The sequence below is a fragment of the Pseudorca crassidens genome, chromosome 20 (assembly GCF_039906515.1).
Source record: "Pseudorca crassidens isolate mPseCra1 chromosome 20, mPseCra1.hap1, whole genome shotgun sequence".
NCBI lineage: Eukaryota > Metazoa > Chordata > Mammalia > Artiodactyla > Delphinidae > Pseudorca > Pseudorca crassidens.
Window position 1 is genome coordinate 34726738 of NC_090315.1, and position 20092 is coordinate 34746829.

General features: G+C 45.2%; 1 protein-coding gene across 1 annotated transcript in view; it reads left to right on the forward strand.

Annotated features, from left to right (window-relative positions):
- The window catches only part of LOC137215124 (liver carboxylesterase-like), a 43639-nt gene extending 35602 nt beyond the window's left edge, over positions 1–8037 (forward strand). Inside the window, 5 exon segments of the mRNA XM_067719839.1 lie at positions 289–436; positions 6274–6315; positions 6318–6401; positions 7316–7388; positions 7666–8037. Of these exon segments, the coding sequence (XP_067575940.1) occupies positions 289–436; positions 6274–6315; positions 6318–6401; positions 7316–7388; positions 7666–7849 (531 nt within the window). The 3' untranslated portion in view covers positions 7850–8037.
- Positions 8038–20092: the final 12055 nt, after the last annotated feature.

Below are 20092 nucleotides of genomic sequence, written 5' to 3' on the forward strand. Positions count from 1 at the left end.
CACAGGAACTGGCTGAGCCCTAAAGAGGGGAAGAGGCTTGTCCACAACTGCAGAGCAACTAATGGCAGAATGAAGACTGGGGCTGGGGGGTTTCTACTCCCAGCATTTTTATGCCACCTTTCCATAAAAAGGCATTTTTATGCCTTTCCACCTCACCACCAGGAGTGGGCGGAAGTGGTTGCGCAGAACTTGAGAGGTTCGCCATTAATGCAAGCCTTCCTCCCTGGCTGGAGAAGCCATGCTGTTCACTAGGGCTGGGTGGTCACTTTCACTCTTGATCTATTTCAGAACATCCCTGAGGAACTGACCACGGTGGCCGCTGACAAGTATTTAGGAGGGACGGACGACCCTGCCAGAAGGAAAGACCTGTTCCTGGACCTGATTGCAGATGGGATGTTTGGTGTCCCATCTGTGAATGTGGCCCGTCACCACAGAGGTGAGTCATGGAAAGTGGACAGGAGAAGGACACTGACTGCACCAGCTTCACACTGTATTCTCTCCTAATGCTCAGCATAGAAAGATATGTGGAGGGACTTCCCTGGTGGCACAGTGGTTAAGAATCCGCCTGCCAATGCAGGGGGCACGGGTTCGAGCCCTGGTCCGGGAAGATCCCACATGCCTTGGAGCAACTAAGTTCGTGTGCCACAACTACTGAGCCTGCACTCGAGAGCCCATGAGCCACAACTACTGAGCCCACGTGCCACGACTACTGAGGCCTGCGTGCCTAAGGCCCGTGCTCCGCAACAGGAGAGGCCACTGCAATGAGAGGCCTGCACACCACAACGCCCCTGCTCGCCACAGCTAGAGAGAGCCCACGCGCAGCAGCAAAGACCCAACGCAGCCAAAAAATATTAAATAAATAAATAAATTTATTTTTTAAAAAAAGATATGTGGAAACTCCAAGGTCCATTCTATATGGCCTGGGGACAGTCAGGGGGCACTGTCCTATTTTGGTTTCCACCAGGAGCGACTCCAAGGAAAGGATCCAAATACAAATATTTTATTTGGGGGGTGATCCCAGGAAACACCAGTAGAGGAGTGGAGAAGTGACATGAATGGAGAGGAAGCCAGTCCACCCTGCACTGTCAAGAAAGCATCCACTGTGGACAACTGGAGCTGGGGAGTTCTGAGAAAGACATATCTTAGGGTTATCCCAAGAGAGTGGCAAGAGAGCTGGGGTATTTATCCTCCAACTTTGTCAAGACATTGGTTGAAGGCTGTTCCCAAGGGCAGTTAATTCCCTGGTGCTTTGACCTGCTACACACATGGGCAGAGTGGTCTCTGGCTGCCAAAGACCTCAGGCAAAGAGCTGTGGATGCAGGAGGTGGAACTCAGGCTGACGTGCCCGGAAGCAGGGGATATGGGGAGGCACCGACAGCCTCTGCCACAGGGCTCCTTACTTGAATTGCGGTGGTCTGTGGGGCTAGAGGGGAAATCTTGGAAGATAGGTCTTGGAAGGTTTCCAAGATCAGAGCTAGTTGCAAACTAGTTTGTTAACCAGTGGAGCTGGGGGTAGAGTGAGGCCAAGAGTAAGACCAGGAGTGTTGTCTGGGACCAAGAAAGCTGAAAGGAGTGAGAAGGGGGAGGTGTAGGGCAGGTGGTCTGGAGAATGTTGATGTCTGCAGCTGGCCTTGTTCCATCCCAGTGTGTGCTGGGTCTATCACAGGACCTTTCAACATATCCCAAGACTGTGTAGGGGGGATGTGAGGTAAAGGATGGATGAGCTCACCCGAACAGGAGGTGTCCCTTTGGGGTGCCTTGTTGAGGTCCTCACCAGACCCTTCCTTTTCTAGGAGCTATCCTTCACCTAGTCTGCAAGGCAGGAAATGGTTCTCTGATCCAGACCACTCTCTCTAACTGTGCTAGAAGGGTTTTAGAATTGGGGACTTTAAAAGCATAATAAAAATTAGCTACAGTTCACCTACCATGTCCCCAAAATTCAGGACAGTCATGTACAGGTGCTGGTTACCACTCCCTCCTCCATAGGGTCCTGATGAAACTCTTCAGCCAGGGGCTGCCTGGGGTCAAATTTGTTCTTTCACAAACTTGGCTTTGTCTCTCGATACATGTGGTTTCCTCTTCCTCACTGTCTGTTGACCCAGCCGTCCTGGACTTGTGTTTTATCTGAATCTCATGACTGCATTCAGGATCTTTTTTCCCTGGACTTCCCAGATTTTATCAACATTATTATTTCCTTTTTAAATTTTTGTACTTGTCTTACTCTTTTTTTTATAGAAGAGAACTTTTCTGAATATAAAATTAACATCTTACAGTTGTAAAACATTTTGAAAATATGGAAACACATAAAGAAGAAACTAGATATCACTCATAATTCCTCCACCTAGAAGAATCTGCTATAAATTTTTGCCATATTTTCTTCTATTAATCTTTCCATATCTTACATATAATTTAAATATTAATTTTATCTTATGTTTTTGTTCACAGAATCCTATATTTAAGCATTTCCTCAATGTCAGCAAAAACTCATAAAAAACATCCATTATTTCATGGAATAATACATTAAAATTTACTTTAGTCTTCCTGTCCTATTGGATATTTAGGCAGGGTGCCCATACTTTGGTGCTACAAAAACATTATGCTCAGCCTCATGTGCATAAATCTTTAACCAAATCTCTGATGATTTTCTTAGAATTGGTTATTAGAGATTTAATTACTAGCCTGGGCCTGTAGGAGCATTTTAAATTTCTTGATACATATTGTGAAATTGCTTTCCAGTGTATAAGAGTGTGGATTTCTTTTTTTTTGATTAATTAATTTTTTTATCTTTATTGGAGTATAATTGCTTTACGATGGTGTGTTAGTTTCTGCTGTATAACAAAGTGAATCAGCTATACGTATACATATATCCCCATATCCCCTCCCTCTTGAACCTCCCTCCCACCCTCCCTACCCCACCCCTCTAGGTCGTCACAAAGCATGGAGCTGATTTCCCAGTGCTATGCAGCAGCTTCCCACTAGCTATCTATTTTACATTTGGTAGTGTATATATGTCAGTGCTACTCTCTCACTTCATCCCAGCTTCCCCTTCCCCACCCCGTGTCCTCAAGTCCATTCTCTACGTTTGTGTCTTTATTCCTGCCCTGCCACTAGGTTCATCAGTACTGTTTTTTCTTAGATTCCATATATGTGCATTAGCATGTGGTATTTGTTTTTCTCTTTCTGACTTACTTCACTCTGTATGACAGACTCTAGGTCCATCCACCTCACTACAAATAACTCAATTTCGGGTTTTTTTATGGCTGAGTAATATTCCATTGTATATGTGTGCCACATCTTCTTTATCCATTCATCTATCGATGGACATTTAGGTTGCTTCCATGTCCTGGCTATTGTAAATGGTGCTGCAATGAACATTCTGGTACATGACTCTTTTTGAATTATGGTTTCTCAGGGTATGTGCCCAGTAGTGGAATAGCTGGGTGATATGGTAGTTCTATTTTTAGTCTTTTTTTTTTTAATACAGCAGGTTCTTATTAGTCATCAATTTTATGCACATCAGTGTATACATGTCAATCCCAATCACCCAATTCATCAGACCCCCACCCCCACCCCCTACCCCAGCTTTCCCCGCTTAGTGTCCATACGTTTGTTCTCTACATCTGTGTCTCAATTTCTGCCCTGCAAACTGGTTGATCTGTACCATTTTTCTAGGTTCCACATATATGCGTTAATATACAATATTTGTTTTTCTCTTTCTGACTTACTTCACTCTGTATGACAGTCTCTAGATCCATCCACGTCTCAACAAATGACCCAATTTCGTTCCTTTTTATGGCTGAGTAATATTCCATTTTATATATGTACCACATCTTCTTTATCCATTCGTCTGTCGATGGGCATTTAGGTTGTTTCCATGACCTGGCTATTGTAAATAGTGCTGCAGTCAACATTGGGGTGCATGTGTCTTTTTGAATTGTGGTTTTCTCTGGGTATATGCCCAGTAGTGGGATTGCTGGGTCATGTGGTAGTTCTGTTTTTAGTTTTTTAAGGAACCTCCATACTGTTCTCCATAGTGGCTGTATCAATTTGCATTCCCACCACAGTGCAGGGAGTTCCCTTTTCTAAGAGTGTGGATTTCTTAATTCTCTCAGTTGAGATACTCAGATTAAAAAATAAAAATAGGGACTTCCCCAGTGGTGCAGTGGTTAAGAATCTGCCTGGTAATGCAGGGGACACAGGTTCGAGCCCTGGTCTGGGAGGATCCCACCTGCTGCAGAGTAACTAAGCTCATGCCCCACAACTACTGAGCGTGTGCTCTAGAGCCTGTGAGCCACAACTCCTGAGCCCACGTGCCACAACTACTGAGGTCCTTGCACCTAGAGCCCATGCTCCACAACAGGAGAAGCCACTGCAATGAGAAGCCCGCGCACCACAACAAAGAGTAGCCCCCACTCGCCACAACTAAAGAAAACCCACACACAGCAACAAAGACACAATGCAGCCAAAAATAAATTAGTTAATTAATTAAAAAAATAATGCTGCTAATTTCATAAGCCCCTCCTAACCAAAAAAAAAAAAAAATCACACTTTTAATTTGCGTATTTTTGATTGCTAGCTTTCCTTCCCTCTGCTTTTCTTATTGTTCTTAAATGTTATTATTCAATTCTGTGCCTACTTTATTTTGAAGACTTGTGGTTGCAGGAATTTAATAAATCTCAGAGGTTTAAGGCAGAAGGCTTAAAAAAAAAACAAAAAGAAACAAAGAAGGAGAATATATTTTGGGCAGCATGCTGCCATAATTAAGTTCTCTCATTCACAAAAGGTCTTTCCTCTCTGGCTGGGTTGTGAGTTCCATTCTAAAACTTCTGAGTGGCAGAGCCAAGGATAAAACCCCTCCTTACAGCAATTTCTGCTTGACCTTGAAACAACTGTTTAATAAGTGGATTGTGGGACCACAGAAGGATTGCTTCTTCCAAAAACACCTCTTGCTAAACCACAGTGCAATGATGGGGGGTGAGAGAGGCAATTAAATAGATTATTCTACATCCTCCTGTGGGGATAGCATATATTGTTAAGCTACTTTGTGGGCAAATATTTAATGATATGAAGCAATTATTATAGCCATATGAAATAACATATACAATAGTATCCTAATTTTATATACATAAGTCGGATAAGTGCTAAAATATTAACAGGTTTCTCTGAGCAGTGGGATTAGATGTGATCATTTTGTTCTTATTCCTTTTTTCTGCATTTTCCAAATGTGATTCTGTCCCCAGGAAGGGAAAAAGTGTGATATTTTCCTGCCAGTCTGACTTGTGGCCTGACCCTTCCCGGGTAGAGTCAGTCGCTCTGGGCATAATGATCAATGCAGAGCACAGAGCTCCCCAGGCGGGTGGCCCGTGAGTTAGCCCTGAAGGAGCAAGATGGGCGACGCTGCTGAAGCATCAGCAGGAAAACTGACATCTTCCTGGGGCTTAGAGAGGGGGTGGTGAGCATAGGGGCAGGGGAGAGGAGGAGGGAGGAACTGTACCCTCCTCGGCCGCTTCTTCCTTCCGCCACCACTCCCCGGGCCAAGCAGGAAGCAAGACCTGTGAGATGACAGAGAAAAAGGAAATGCTGAATTGTGGTTTCCCGAGACACAAGGAATAGACTGTCCCCTTTCTGCATAGGCTTGTATTTAAATATCTGCACTTTCAGGCCAGCAACTTGGATTTACTTCACTCTTCTTGGAATATGTGTGAAAAACACCAGAAATGCTCAAAAATGGGCATAATAGAAGACACTGTCAGGCTGCAGGTATTCTCCAAGGGAATGAAGACTAACCTGTTAGCAATGAAATACGGTAGTGTAAAGTGTGTGCATATAGACGTCCTGTGTGTATGAATGCATCAGAAGGGGCTTATGTGAGTTGACCTAATGCCCCTGTAGTTATTTTGAATGGATCTACCCAAGGTTTCAACATTCATTGATTTATTCAATCAATCTTCACTTATTCATTCAATGAATACCTGGCTCAAATCCTATTCTACCTCCCCCAACTAGGCACCCTTAATCAAATCATGAAATTTTTCCAAAAGTCTTTTTCTCTGTTATGCTGATAACCAGGGGCTTCCTGCAGGGACACACAGGATCTGGCACACAGTTGCTTCTCACAACAGGCAACTTCTGTTAATATTGTTCACTTAGGACCAGGCATGCCCCCAATTTCCTGATTGCTCACAGCGCCCCTCCCACCCACCTCTGGAGCCCTTGATACCATCCAGGTGTGCGTCTGCTGAAGTGAACTGTGCATGAATCCATGTCTTCCAGTTGCCGGAGCCCCCACTTACATGTATGAGTTCCAGTATCGCCCTTCTCATCAGCCATGAAACCCAAGATGGTGATGGGGGACCATGGGGATGAGCTCTGCTCGGTCTTCGGGGCTCCATTTGTGAAAGGTGATGGCCCTTTGGTGACTACAGACTTGGAGTTAGGGGATCTGGGTTCAAGTCTTGGTTTGGTGGCCTTGGGCAAGTTCCTCCTTCTCTCCAGGTCTTTGTTTCCTGAATTCACCATAACAGGGTTGAAGGACAAAGGGTCCTAACCTTTCTCTTGCTCTAATGTGCATGGTGGAGAATGTGTATCCTTGCGCCCTCCTCCATGGTCACTCTAAGGATCCAGACCTGGGCATCAGTAAGACAGGAGGTGGGTCACCTGCAGGGCCCTGCTCAGGGCTAGAATGCCACCACTCACTTCGCACTCACAAGAGCATATCAGAAGGTACGTGAGAATTGCTCTTAACCTTGAATCAGGACTATTATGTTTCTGTCTATCCAACCATCCATCCATCTATCTAAAAGTCGTATCTTTTAATATTTTAATACACTTAAGAGTATAATATTTTAAAGAAAGACTTTTCACAGATGTCTTCAATGTCTTAACCCTCAGCAGTTACCGACAACTTGTGTGTGACACAACCCAGGGCTGTACATGGCAGTGCCTCTGGGCATTTTCTGGTTGGGTGACTCTTTGGGGGCCTTGCAGCTTGGTTATTTTTCAGATTCCATGAAAATGTGTGTGGATATAGGAGATTGAAAAAAGACCCAAAGGAGAGTATCCTGGGAGGTGGGGTTACTGTAGCAGAAACCCTGGGGTATGGCCCTGTGACCCAGCCCTTCACTGAGCCCGACCTAGGTCAGTAACTGTCAAGCTTAAAGTGCACTTGAATTACCCAAGATCTTCTTAAAATGCGGTTTTGACTCAGTAGGTCTGGAGTAAGGGCCCCGTTTCTGAATTTCTAACAAGTTCTCAAGGGCTGCTGCTGCCCCTGAACCACACTCTGAATAGCAATGGCTTTGTCTCCTCCCCACAGATGGTGCCTCAGAAGAGGAGACCAATCTCAGCAAGATGGTGATGAAATTTTGGGCCAACTTTGCTCGGAACGGGTGAGCTGGTGGCACAGACGGAGCAGGGTTGGGAAGGGGCAGGGCGTGTCTGCTGGGTGGGAGGAGCTTCAACGTGTGCTGGGTAAACTCCCCGCCCTGTGGCCCCTGACGTGAGAGCTCCCTCAGTGGACAGGCTGCCCAGGAGATGGTCAGCCTCCTGTCTCTGGAGGCGTATGAGCCTTTGGCAGAGATGAAGCCAAGGGGTCCCTGACAATCTCTGAGGGTTGTTGGGGCCACACAGTAGCTTTGGGGAATTTCTATGTGACTCTGTTCCCAGGAATCCCAACGGGGAGGGGCTTCCCCCTTGGCCAGTATATGACCAGAAAGAAGGGTACCTTCAGATTGGCATCACCACCCAGGCAGCCGAGAAGCTGAAAGACAAGGAAGTGGCTTTCTGGAACGAGCTCCTGTCCAAGGAGGCGGCAAAGAAGCCACCCCAGTTAAAACATGCTGAGCTGTGAACGGGAGGCTCAGCTGGCCTTGGGGGCTTGTGGGACCCCAGACAGGGGTATTCTATAGAAGGTGTTTGTGGGCCTAAGAGGCATCTTATTGTGGAGGCTGGGGAATTATCTGATGGGAGTAGCAGAGGTCAGGGAGGGGGAATTTCTGTTTCTGTGGCCTCAATTTTGGAAATAAATGTTCTTTTGGAGACCAAGTCAGTGTCTTTGTCTTGGGCTGGAATTAAGTCATCCTCATTAGCAAGAGAAGGATGAGAAAGGGCACCACTGGCAGGAAGGTGACTCGGGCAGCTCTGGCTTGGCCTCTGGACAGGAAGAGTCCAGTAGGCTGGGCCCTGGGAGGGGCTGAGGGGGACACTGCATCTGCTCCATGTCTCTGGGCCGTCAACAACTCCAGTAAGTGGATGTGAGGGAACCAGAGGGCAGTGTCCCTCTCCTCCATGTGGAGCCGCCTGTAGACATGGAGGGGGCACAGACCGAGGATGTACCTGGAGTGGGAAGGAGGGGGACTTGCCATGGTGACACTGTGGCACTGTTGTGTGGCCCTTACTGACCCTCCCACAGGTCTACAATTCTTTCTTCAACTTACACAGTATCCTCCCAGGCCCCTCCCTGAGGCCGTCTCTTCCAGCAATTCCTCTGAACCCTTTCTGCAGCCTGGACCACATCAGGTCCAAGCAGTGACCACCTTGAAGTGAGTCCCTGAAGTGTCACGTGAAAACTGACTCTTTCAGAATCCCTGGGGTGACTTCTGGCTCCTGGGATATAGAAAGCTCTAAGGAATGCCACTCCCACCTTAACAGAAAGAAAAAAGTGGATTACCCTCAAAATCATGACTTTCTCTGACTCATTCAAAGAGGTTGCAAGGCAAACAATTACCCTGAAATCTCGGGGAAGACAGGCATTTTGAAGGAGAGATGGGAAGTGAACACTGGCTTACCGTCTGGAGACAGGTGGAAGATGGAGTCACCATATGTGTGAGTACAATTACTCTTAAAATTCGAATCGAGGGCTAAAGGCCAAACATAGGTGAGTATGAGAGTATAAAATCGTCAGGAGCCACGGACCCACAGGAGAGGACAGGGCCTCATTACAGGCCCTTCTCCGTGGACCTCTATCAGGGACCTGTGAGAAATATTGGGAACAGGTAGTAAGACCAGAGGATGCAGGCTTGAAGCCCTGCCCAGACACTTCTCCCCCTAAGAAACAAAATCCCTTAACCACTGGGAAAAGGCAGCAAACCCATTCCCCTTTGGGCCCTGGGGAAGACCTGTTGAAGCTGAGGGAAAGGAAAATTTAAAAACCCTCTACTACTGGGAAAGGGACAGGAAACTAACCTGGGTCCCAATCATTAAAGGTCTTTTACTGCAGGGGAGGGGAGAATCACTGAGAAAACCCCGTGTCCATGACCAAGGGACTGCCTAAGATTGCGGCTGGACCAGGACACAAGAACCCGCCCCTGGATTCCACCACCAAGTTATCAAGCAGTAAGTACTGAGCAGCAGAAATCCACCACTGGGGGAGGAAGAACGTGTGGAGAGAGACTCCCTGAGGGGCAGGAGCACAGGGCTGGCCCAAAACTGAGGGCAAAACAGGAACACTGAGTGAAACCTTTCAGCAAGCCCTCCCCCTCAGCACAAGGTAGTACAAAAAGAATTTGAAGCAGGTGGTGCACTTAAGAGAACCATAGCAAAACCCAAGCTCTGCTCAACTCCTCACTAAATTGCCTCAAGTCCCCCAACACACAGTCACGTGCACACACACACACACACACACACACGCACAAGCCCCAGTCTAGTAGAAGAGGCATGTCCATCCCCAGTCATAAACACTATTTACTTCAGTTTCTTCCCCCCTGCACAGGGTGTTAAGCATTTCATCTAAAATTATAAACACACACAAAAAAAGGAGAGAGGAAAAAACACACTAAAAGGGCAAAGCAGTCAGTAGTACCAGATTCAGAGATAACCCAGGTGTTAGAACTACAAAAGTAGGAATCTAAATAACTCTATGAAAAACTTACAAGAGCAGATGGGTAATTTCTGGAGAGAGAGAGAAGCTCTAAGAAAGAAGCAAATGGAAATATTAGAAATTAAAAAGAATAGTAAGATGTGAAGAATACCTCCAACGGGAACAGATTTTTGGTTGCCAAGGGGGAGGGGCAGTGGGGGAGGGATGGATTGGGAGTTTGGGATTAACAGATGCAAACTATTATATATAGGATGGATAAACAACAAGGTCCTACTGTATAGCACAGGGAACTATATTCAATATACTGTGACAAACCATAATGGAAAGGAATATGAAAAAGAATATATATATGTATAACTGAGTCATTTTGCTGTACAGCAGAAATTAACACAACATTGTAAATCAACTATACTTTAATAAAATTTTTTAAAATAAATAAATAAAAATAGGACTGTCCAAAAAAAGAATAACTCCAATGGGTTCCTCAGTAGATTTGAGGCAGTTGAGGAGAGAATGAGTGAACTTTAAGAGAGGGCCATATAAATTACGCAAGTTAAATAAGAAGAAAAAGTAGTGGAGAAAAAAGAACAGTACAGAGGATCCAAGAGATGTGTGACAATATCTCATGTCCAATATATGTGTACCTGGAATCCCAGAAGGAGAAGAGAGAAAAAAATGGATAGAAAAGATATTTGAAAAAAAGATAGCTGAGAATTTTCCAAAATAGTGAAAGACAAAGATCCAAGGAGATCAGACAGTCAGGCAGCGATGGGATCTGTTTTCCAGTGTCCTCACACAATTCAGTGCTGCAGCATCACTGAGTGATTCCTCCCTGGACAGGGGGCCAGGCTACAGAAAAGTAGAGACCCAGGGAGCCCAGTCTCACTTCATCAGAAGCAGGGCTTTGTTATGTAATCCAGGGTGTCTCAAGCTCAGTACTGACATTTCGGGTCAGAAGATTCTTCGTTGTGGGAGCCGTCCTGTGCATTGCAGGGTGTTTAGCAGCATCCCTGGCCTCCACCTACCCTATGCCAGTAGCACTCCCCTAGTGTGACAACCAAAAATATTTTCAGATATTGCCAAACGTCCCCTCGGGCGCAAAATAATCCCCATTTGAGAACTGGTTCATTTATCTAGTAAGTCCCCGGGGGAAGGGGTTGGGGGGCAGGGGATCGTAGGTACATTGAAAGCTGGATACGTTTTTTAAAAATCAGCAACATAATTTAGCTATGGTTACCCAGAATTCTAAGTACTCCCCCTCGCAATGCCATAGATCTCAGCTCTTTGGTTCATATCTGCAAGTCTGAGGACTACAGTTTAAAAAGGGATTGACTTTTAATGGATGTCTGCTGCCACCTGGTGGTAATTTGGTTCATTGCACTCTGCGGGAAATCCCAATTTAGTCTTACTGGTCAACCAACCAGCGCATCAAAAAGTTAAGACAATCAGATTTGCTTTGCTCAGATCTTAGAAAGTAGTTCTAAGTTCACAGATGACAGGCCCTTGGGAAAACAATTCGGAGTCAGCATAAACTGCTATAAGCAGTGACCCCCCCCCTTTTTTCTAAAGCCTTAGTTTGAATTTTTAGGACATTAACTTTGTCCCCAATTTCCCTACTACCAAAAGTCCTATTTGCAATGCATTTATAAGTTATAGTCAGGCACAGTTAAATTCATCTTGTGAAGATTTTTTTGAGAATTTCATAGTACAATTGGAGATAATTAGACATATTTAGGATGCCATAAAATGGGAACATCTTGTATTAAAGCAGTATTTTCCAAATTTGTCTGACAGAAAGAACAAAGCGATACAATAAGCCCAAGGCAGGGCCCTCCAGCGACTGTTAGCAGCAAGGAGGGCTGTGGACCTCAGTGTCCGGAAGTGTCGGAGCTGTTGCTATGGTGACTTTGAATGCTGGCTGACCTTGAGGATGGTGAATAATCCCAAAACTCGGTTTCCAGGTTTGTGCCACCTCCCTGTCCCTCTGGGCCCAGGTAAAATGGTTATTCAGAGCTCAGTCTTGGACAGAAGCCAAGTTCCACAACTGTTATTAATATGAATAATACTTAATAGCAATAACAACAATGTTTCAAGAGGCTTCAAGAGAATTCAAGTGAGTGCAGCTAGAACCTTGGTCTGTTCCTAACACAGCGGCCGGACTAATCCTGGTAGAACATCTCATCTTCTGTTCCAAACCCTCCAATGGCTCACCACTTCTCTTGGAGTAGAAACCAAAGTACTTATGTTGGCTTACAAGGCCCTACATGACTCCCTCCCACCAGTTCCATTTGCCTAGTCCTGTACCTCAGGACTGTCAAAAATGTTCTGCCTCAGGGTCTTTGCACTTCTGGTCCCCTGTGCCTGGGATGCTTTGTCAGTGGCTCCCTCCATCATCTCCTTCAAGTCTCATTGTCCCCCCCTCAGAAACTTACCCCATTCCCCTTCCCAGCTTTATTTTTTTCCTGAGCACCTGTCATTTTCTAACTTCCCCTAACAGAATGCACATTCCATGGGGCCAGGGACTTTACTAACGGAAAAATCCTTGCTTTCTGCAGATGTTAATTGGCAGGGTGTGTACATTAGAAAGTCAGACAAGCAAACTTGTGAATTAAAGTTCTATCTCTTTGGAAACAGGGACATTATTTGAAGGAAACCATTCATAAGCCATTATATATTTATCATGAAAGATGCCTTATAATTATAGTTTAAAATGCATAATTTTTTTTACTTAGCCCATGAAGTAATATAATAATCCCCTTATTGGCTTTATAGGTTCAGATGAAATCTGACCTACATTCCCTCATTTCTTCTGCTTGTTACCTTAAGTGTTTATTCGGTCAAGGAAGACCCAAGAACAGTGAACGGCGGCTGTGAAGTAAATTGCTGTAGACTTTAGAATAACCACATTGGAGAAATTAACTGTGAGTGCTGTGGGGACTCTAACAAAACCATGAATTTAATCACTGATGGGTCTGGGGTCTGAGGATCTGGGGTCAGTATCAGATATGGCATCTGAAGGCTGGGGTCAATCCTTGTCTTTGCCATTTACTGGGCATGTCACTGTGGGCCAATCCCAGTGTCAAGAACAGTGTCTGGCACATAGTAGGTGCTCAGTGGACTTGGCAATGCACCCTTGGAGGCACATGGGGGTGGGACGGGTAGTCAGAAGACCCTTGGAACTCAGAGGGGGTCCCAGGTGGGGAGGGAAAGGTGGACATGAAGGATCCTCTCCTCTTCTATTTTGAAGGACTCTGAACAATGTAAATTCCATCAACACTGATTGATGCCCATGGACCAGGGCTTGGAGTGAAGCCTGCAGGGAGGTCAGAGGCCAGCACGGAGGGCCCACCCTGGAGAAGTTCATGGCCAAGCCCACATATCCATCCAAAACGGGGCAATGTAGTCTGCACCACTGTGGGGCTCAGAGCGCAGTGAGTGGGGAGTAAGCTGTTCTGGGGGAAGGGGCTGGGGACCAGGACATCCTGGTGGGTCTGGGAGAACGAACGGGAGACGACCAGGAGGAGAAGGTGGGGGCATCATCTTGGGGCAATAACGATACATTTGTTTCTTTTTGCTCCCTTCCTTCCTCCCCCGCCTTGATTTCTGAAGTCATATATTTTCTCTTGGTAGAAAATTTATAAATTATAGAAAAGAACTAAGAAAATCTCACCACCCAGAGATGGTCCTTGGTACCATTTTAGTATATGTCCATGTAGACTATTCGGGGCATTATTAATTTTTAATTATGCATAATACACGAATATACTCTTCTTGTAAAAAGAATTAGAACATTACAGATAGGTCTCAAGTCCCCTTAGACAGCCAGCCCCACTCCTGGAGCTGGCTCCAGCCCTTGCCTTCCAGATGACGACTCATCAGGGTAATAAATATCATTCCAGACAGTTCTCTATGTATGTGGAGATGCAGAGACCTGGTTTTCTTTAAGTTAGTATATATTTTATATCACAAATTCAGCTTTGTGGTTTCATTTTTCTTCTTCACATTGAGTACTTATTCTAATATACGCTTACACATGTACTTCTAGAAAACACATTATTTTGTGGGTTTTTTAATTTGTTTGAACTGTATTTCTCATACTGTTGTGATTTATTGACTTAGGGCAGAGGCGTTGAGAGCACGGGCTCTGGAACCTGATTACATAGGTTTGAATCTTGTCTCTACTGCTTCTTAGCTGTGTGACCTTGGGCAGGTTACTTAACTTCTCAGTGCTTTGATTGTCTCCTTTGTAAAAGGGAGATTTTAGAAGTTAGTATCTCCCTTCCTAAAAAAGTTGTCATGAGGACAAAATGAGATAACACATGTCACCTGTTAAAAACAGTGCCTGCCATGTGAAGGGCTGCAATTAAATGTTAGGTCTGATAAATTTGTTGATATTTATAGGACCATCTCATCATCAAGTGGTGAAATAGCATAATGACTTAGAGCATGGGCTCTGTAGCCAGGATGACTGCTTCCTGGGTTCAAGCCCCAGGATCACCATTGGCCCAATGAACTTTGGGCAAATTTCTTAATTTTTCTATTCTTTATCTATAAAATGGCTTGACGATAATACCTTCTTTATAGGGTGAGAATTACGTTAATGTGCCTAAGTATTTAGAAGGGTACCTGCACTTAAGTGTTCTGATAATTTTCTTTTTGTCTGCTGCCAAATATTTCAAAGAATGATTATAGTACCATTTTTTTATTAATTAATTTTTATTGGAGTATAGTTCCTTTACAATGTTGTGTTAGCTTCTACTGCACAGCAAAATGAATCAGCCATACATATACATATATTCCTTCCATTTAGGACACAACAGTGCATTAAGTAGAGTTCCCTGTGTTATACGGTATGTTCCCATCAGTTGTCTACTTTATACGTAGTATCAATAGTGTATATATGTCAGTCCTAATCTCCCAATTCCTCCCACCCGACCCCTTTCCCCCTTGGTGTCCATACATTTGTTCTGTACATCTGTGTCTCTATTTCTGCTTGGCAGTTAAGGTCATCTATACCATTTTTCTAGATCCCACATATATGTGATAATATACAATATTTGTTTTTCTCTTTCTGACTTACTTCACTCTGTATGACAGTCTCTACAGGCATCCACGTCTCTACAAATGACCTAATTTCATTCCTTTTTATGGTTGAGTAATATTCCATTGTATATATGTACCACATCTTCTTTATCCATTCCTCTGTTGATGGATATGTAGCTTGCTTCCATGAGCTGGCTATTGTAAATAGTGCTGCTGTGAACATTGGGGTGCATGTGTCTTTTTGAATTATGGTTTTCTCTGAGTATATGCCCAGTAGTGGGATTGCTGGGTCATATGGTAATTCTATTTTTAGTTCTTTAAGGAACCTCCGTACAGTTCTCCATAGTGACTATATCAATTTACATTCCCACCAACAGTGCAGGAGGGTTCCCTTTTCTCCACACCCTCTCCAGCATTTGCTGTTTGTAGATTTTCTGATGATGCCCATTCTAACTGGTGTGAGATGATACCTCATTGTAGTTTTGATTTGCATGTCTCTAATAATTAGTGATGTTGAGCAGCTTTTCATGTGCTTCTTGGCCACCTGTATGTCTTCTTTGGAGAAATGTCTATTTAGGTCTTCTGCCCAATTTTTGATTGGGTTGTTTGCTTTTATGGTGTTGAACTGCATGAGCTGCTTGTATATTTTGGACATTAATCCTTTGTCAGTTGCTTTGTTTGCAAATATAGTACCATTTTAAAAGCCATTTTTCTATTAATAGACACTTAGGCTGTTTACCCATTTCCTTTCTCATGTGTGTTTCTCTACCCAGAAGTGGAATTGCTGGGTCATTGGGTATGTACATTTCAATTTGTTTGGTAAATATAATTCTCTTAATTATCAATTTCTTAATATTTAAAAATGTATGTATAGATTTATTGTTTTAAATAGTTGGATTAGCAGTTGTAGCCAGTTTTTTTTCACTTAACTACATAGTGAATAATTTCCAAGTACAACAGCAGTTTCTTTATCCACCTTTTTATAAGCGTTTTATTATGGAAAATTTCAAACATACATAAAAGTAGAGTATAGTAAAATGAAATGTACCCATCCCCCAGCTTCAACAAATGTCAGCATTTTGCCAGACTCTGTATGACACTGCTAATGATGGCGTAATATGCATTGTAAGTGTGTGCTGTAATTTATCAAGCCTACTCTCTATTGTTGGACAATTAAGACTATTTTTTCACCATGATAATGGGATTTTAGTATCTTGAATTTAGTGCTGGGAGTAGAGGGGTTTCTTGTCATCCTGTTTTAGGCATTGCCCTTCTCCTTGCTCAGTCCAGCACTGACCCTCTTCTGCCCATAGGCTTCTCTGATTAAAAGCTGGAGACAAGAATTCTGTGCCCGTGACTTTTTGAAGGCGAGAGGGAAACAGAACAGGGAAGGAGGGGGCCCAGCACTGATGTGTTGTCAGGGACTCTCTATCTTTGACCTCTCCCCCTGGGGTGCTCTGGGGCAAAGCTCATACCACTGAATTGTCCTGCTATGAGCAAGGAGATGGGCTTTTTTCCCTCACATCTGCCCAGGGGTGGGGTGCAATGTGCCAGGCATCTTAGGGGGAGGCAGAGGCCCCAGGGTCAGGTGGAGGATGGTGACAGCCTGTAGGGGGGTCTGGAACACCCACACGCCCACATCCTGCATCGTGAGACCCCGGCTCACACCTACTGATGAGCGAGGTTTTATAAGAAGCATATGTGAGGTTAAAGCAAATCTAACCCCCAATACCTCAGAAGGTGATTATATTTGGAGATAGTCTTCAAAGAGATAATTCAGTTAACATGAAGTCATGAAGGTGGGCCCTCATCCAATATGACCAGTGTCCTTATAAGACAAGATTAGGACACAGACACGCACAGAGGAGAAGACAGCCATCGACAAACGAAGGAGAAAGGAGTCAGAAAAAAATCAACCCTGCCAACACCTTGATTTTGGACTTGTGGCCTCCAGGACCGTGAGAAAGTAAATGTCTGTTGTTTATGCCAGAAAGAAAAAAATCTCCAGAGCTCTTGGATTAAACTGGAAGACTTGGAGTTGGAGAGGCAGGGGGCAGGAAATGTATGTGGAGATGCAGAGACCTGGTTTTCTTTAAGTTAGTATATAATCTAAACTGCTGCTAAACTCTCCTCTTTTCATATCTGGCTGCAAAGCCCACAGACGCCCAAGCTCAGACTGCAGCTAGATATGGAACGAGGTGAAAGATTGGGCCACGCGATGGCGCAAATGGAATTTAAGAAAGGAACAAAAAAAAGTATCAGCCAATAAATGGAGCAGGAGGCAGCGGGGGACATGGGGGGACAAAGTGGGAGGCAGATAATCCTAAGATTTGGCAGACGTGCGGGCCTTTGGAAAAGCTGGCGGGGGGCAAAGGAGTACTGAGGAGGGGGTGGTTAGATCCTGGGATGGAGCTACTGACTGTCAGGAAGGAAGGGTGGACGCAGACAGGAGGGCAGTGTGGGACTCTCCTGGCTGCCTCAGAAAGTTCAGGTTCAGTATGCAGGCGAGGGTGGGCTTTTAGGGAGTTAAATATCCTCATCCTTAGAAGACCGAGGCCTGACCTTCTGAAGGTCACCGGCCTGCCATCCATCCTGCTCCAGGAGACCCAGGAGGCAGGGGAGAGCAGACGTTGCAGTCCTCACCCCCGGGGCTGCATCACACCCACACACATTTCACTTGACTGGAATGTGAATGATCAAAATCTTTAAAACTCTGGGTCTCCAGGGACCAGTGCTCCTGCATGGCCCCGATGGGACCATCTCAGTAATGGCTGCCCCCTTTAAAGTGGTCGTGCCACCATCCCCACCACTCCCTAATGTGTCAACCTGCCCCTTTCACTCATTTGCAAGACCTGCCTGGCCCTACAGCAGCTTGTGGCTTCCCACTCACCAAGGCTTTGAGGAGTCCAACCTCAGTTATCTTTTTCTTTTCCTCAGTCATTTTTTGAGGCTCCATATTTCTACCTATGACTACAGCAATTTATCTGATGCCCAGGAAAGCAATGATACAGAGGTGGGGTGGGGGTGGGGCTCAGTGGAAGGCGGAGACCAGCACGGAGGGTCAGGATGTGAGCCCTGGAACCAGGTTATCTGGGTTCAAATCCTGACTCCCCTGATGTCTCAGTTTTCTCATCTATAATATGGGGAAAACAAAATGAATAGATGCATATAAAGCTCTTAGCACTTGTAAAGCGCTCAGTATATCCTAACTATTACTGTGATTCCTAGTGAAACGGAGTCTCCCTAAAACTGAGTTCCTCTGCCGAGTTTATGATTAACCTCTCTATTATTTATTTATTTAAAACGTTATTCCCCTTCTTATTCCACACCTGTTCCTCCTCAGGATTGAGGAGTAATTTTTCCTCCTCAACTGAAGAAACTGTAACCAAGCAGGACTCTATGGGGCCTTCCTGGGACAGAACCCCCATGTCCTCTACCTGCCTCCTGTTTGTAGAAAAACTTTAGCCTCCTTGGCCTCCCCCGAGCTCCAAAGAATAATTTTTTTTTTTTCGGTACGCGGGCCTCTCACTGCTGTGGCCTCTCCCGTTGAGGAGCACAGGCTCCAGACGCGCAGGCTCAGTGGCCATGGCTCACGGGCCCAGCCGCTCCACGGCATGTGGGATCCTCCCGGACCGGGGCACGAACCCGCGTCCCCTGCATCGGCAGGCGGACTCCCAACCACTGCGCCACCAGGGAAGCCCCAAAGAATAAATTTAATCAGAGAAGTGAGAAAATGCAGAAACAAAGCAAGCAAGACAAAATAATCGTTTAGTCATTAAAGTCAAGGACCTTCAATTCCTCTTCAAGGGCTATAGATAATCTTCTGAGCCAAATCCTTTGAGCAGTTTTGTAGATACTGAAACCCCCCATCAGGTGGGAATAGTTAAATGCGTGCTGCCCACAAGCACGTAGACCCCAGACCAGCTGGAACCAGAAGATTGATGATGTTGACTCCTGATTACCTCACCACCAACCAATCAGAAGAATGTCCATGAGCTGATCACACACCCCACAGCTCCCTCTCCCTCACCCTGTCTTTAAACACCTTTCCCTGAAAGCCATGGGGAGTTTGGGTCTTTTAAGCACTTGCTGCCCTGGACTCTTTGCTTGACCCTGAAATAAACGCTGCACTTTCCTTCACCACAGCCTGGTGTCAGTAGATGGGCTTTACTGCGTGCAGGTGAGCAGACCCAAGTTTGGTTTGGTAACACTAGCCCTGGGTTGTGCTTCCACTGGCCATCAGCTACAAAGATATTCTCCCAGCTACCCTCACCCCTGACCACAGGCCTCTGTGATGGGGCCCTGCCTGCTCCCCCAGAGCCCCTGCAGTAGGCACCAACGTCCCGAGCATTCTTGCACCTACCCACCCGAGGGCCCCCCTGGCAGGGCACTGTGTGCAGTGGACCCAGGCCCCTCTTCCCACCTCCACCCCACACCTTATGGTCCTCTGGAACTCAGGGAGCCAATCCCTTCCAAGCCACACGGCCTTCATGCCTCCCTCTCCAGTTCCAGAACTCATATCTATCCTGTCCACCGGCATCAGGACACCCTGAGGAAGGGGGGTGATAAAAATGCCAATTCCTAAGCTGAAAAGTGTCAATTTCCTAGATCCCATGAATCAAAATCTCTGAGACTAGGGCTGGCAATTCATAAACACACTCAGTTTTTGAGATTAAATTACATTTACATTCAGTAAAATGAGCAAAACCTCAACTGCAGAGTTTGATGAGTTTTGACAGATGTACAACCCCATGTAACCCACACCCCAGTCAAGACACAGAACATGTACATCACCCTAGCAGTTCCCGGCCCCCCCAAGTCCGTACCTCTCACCCACGCACAACCACTGTTTGATTTCTATCCCATGTTGGTTTCATCTATTCATGAACTTCGTTTAAATGGAGTCCTATGGTAAATATCAATACTTTGTTCTGGCTTCTTTTACTCAGCCCACTGTTTCTGAAATTCATTCGTATTGTTGTGTATATCAATAGTTTATTCCTTCACATCTCTGACTAGTATTCCATGGTATGCATGCCCCACTGTTGGGTTATCCATTCTTCTTGGATGGACATTCAGGTTGTTCCCAGTTTGGGGCTGCTATGGGCATTCTTACATAAGTCTTTTTGTGGACAATATGCTTTCATTTCTCTTGGGTAGATACCTAGCAGTGGAATTGCTGCGTCTTTATTAGAGTCCACCAAACTTTTCTAAAATGGTTGTAGCCTTTAA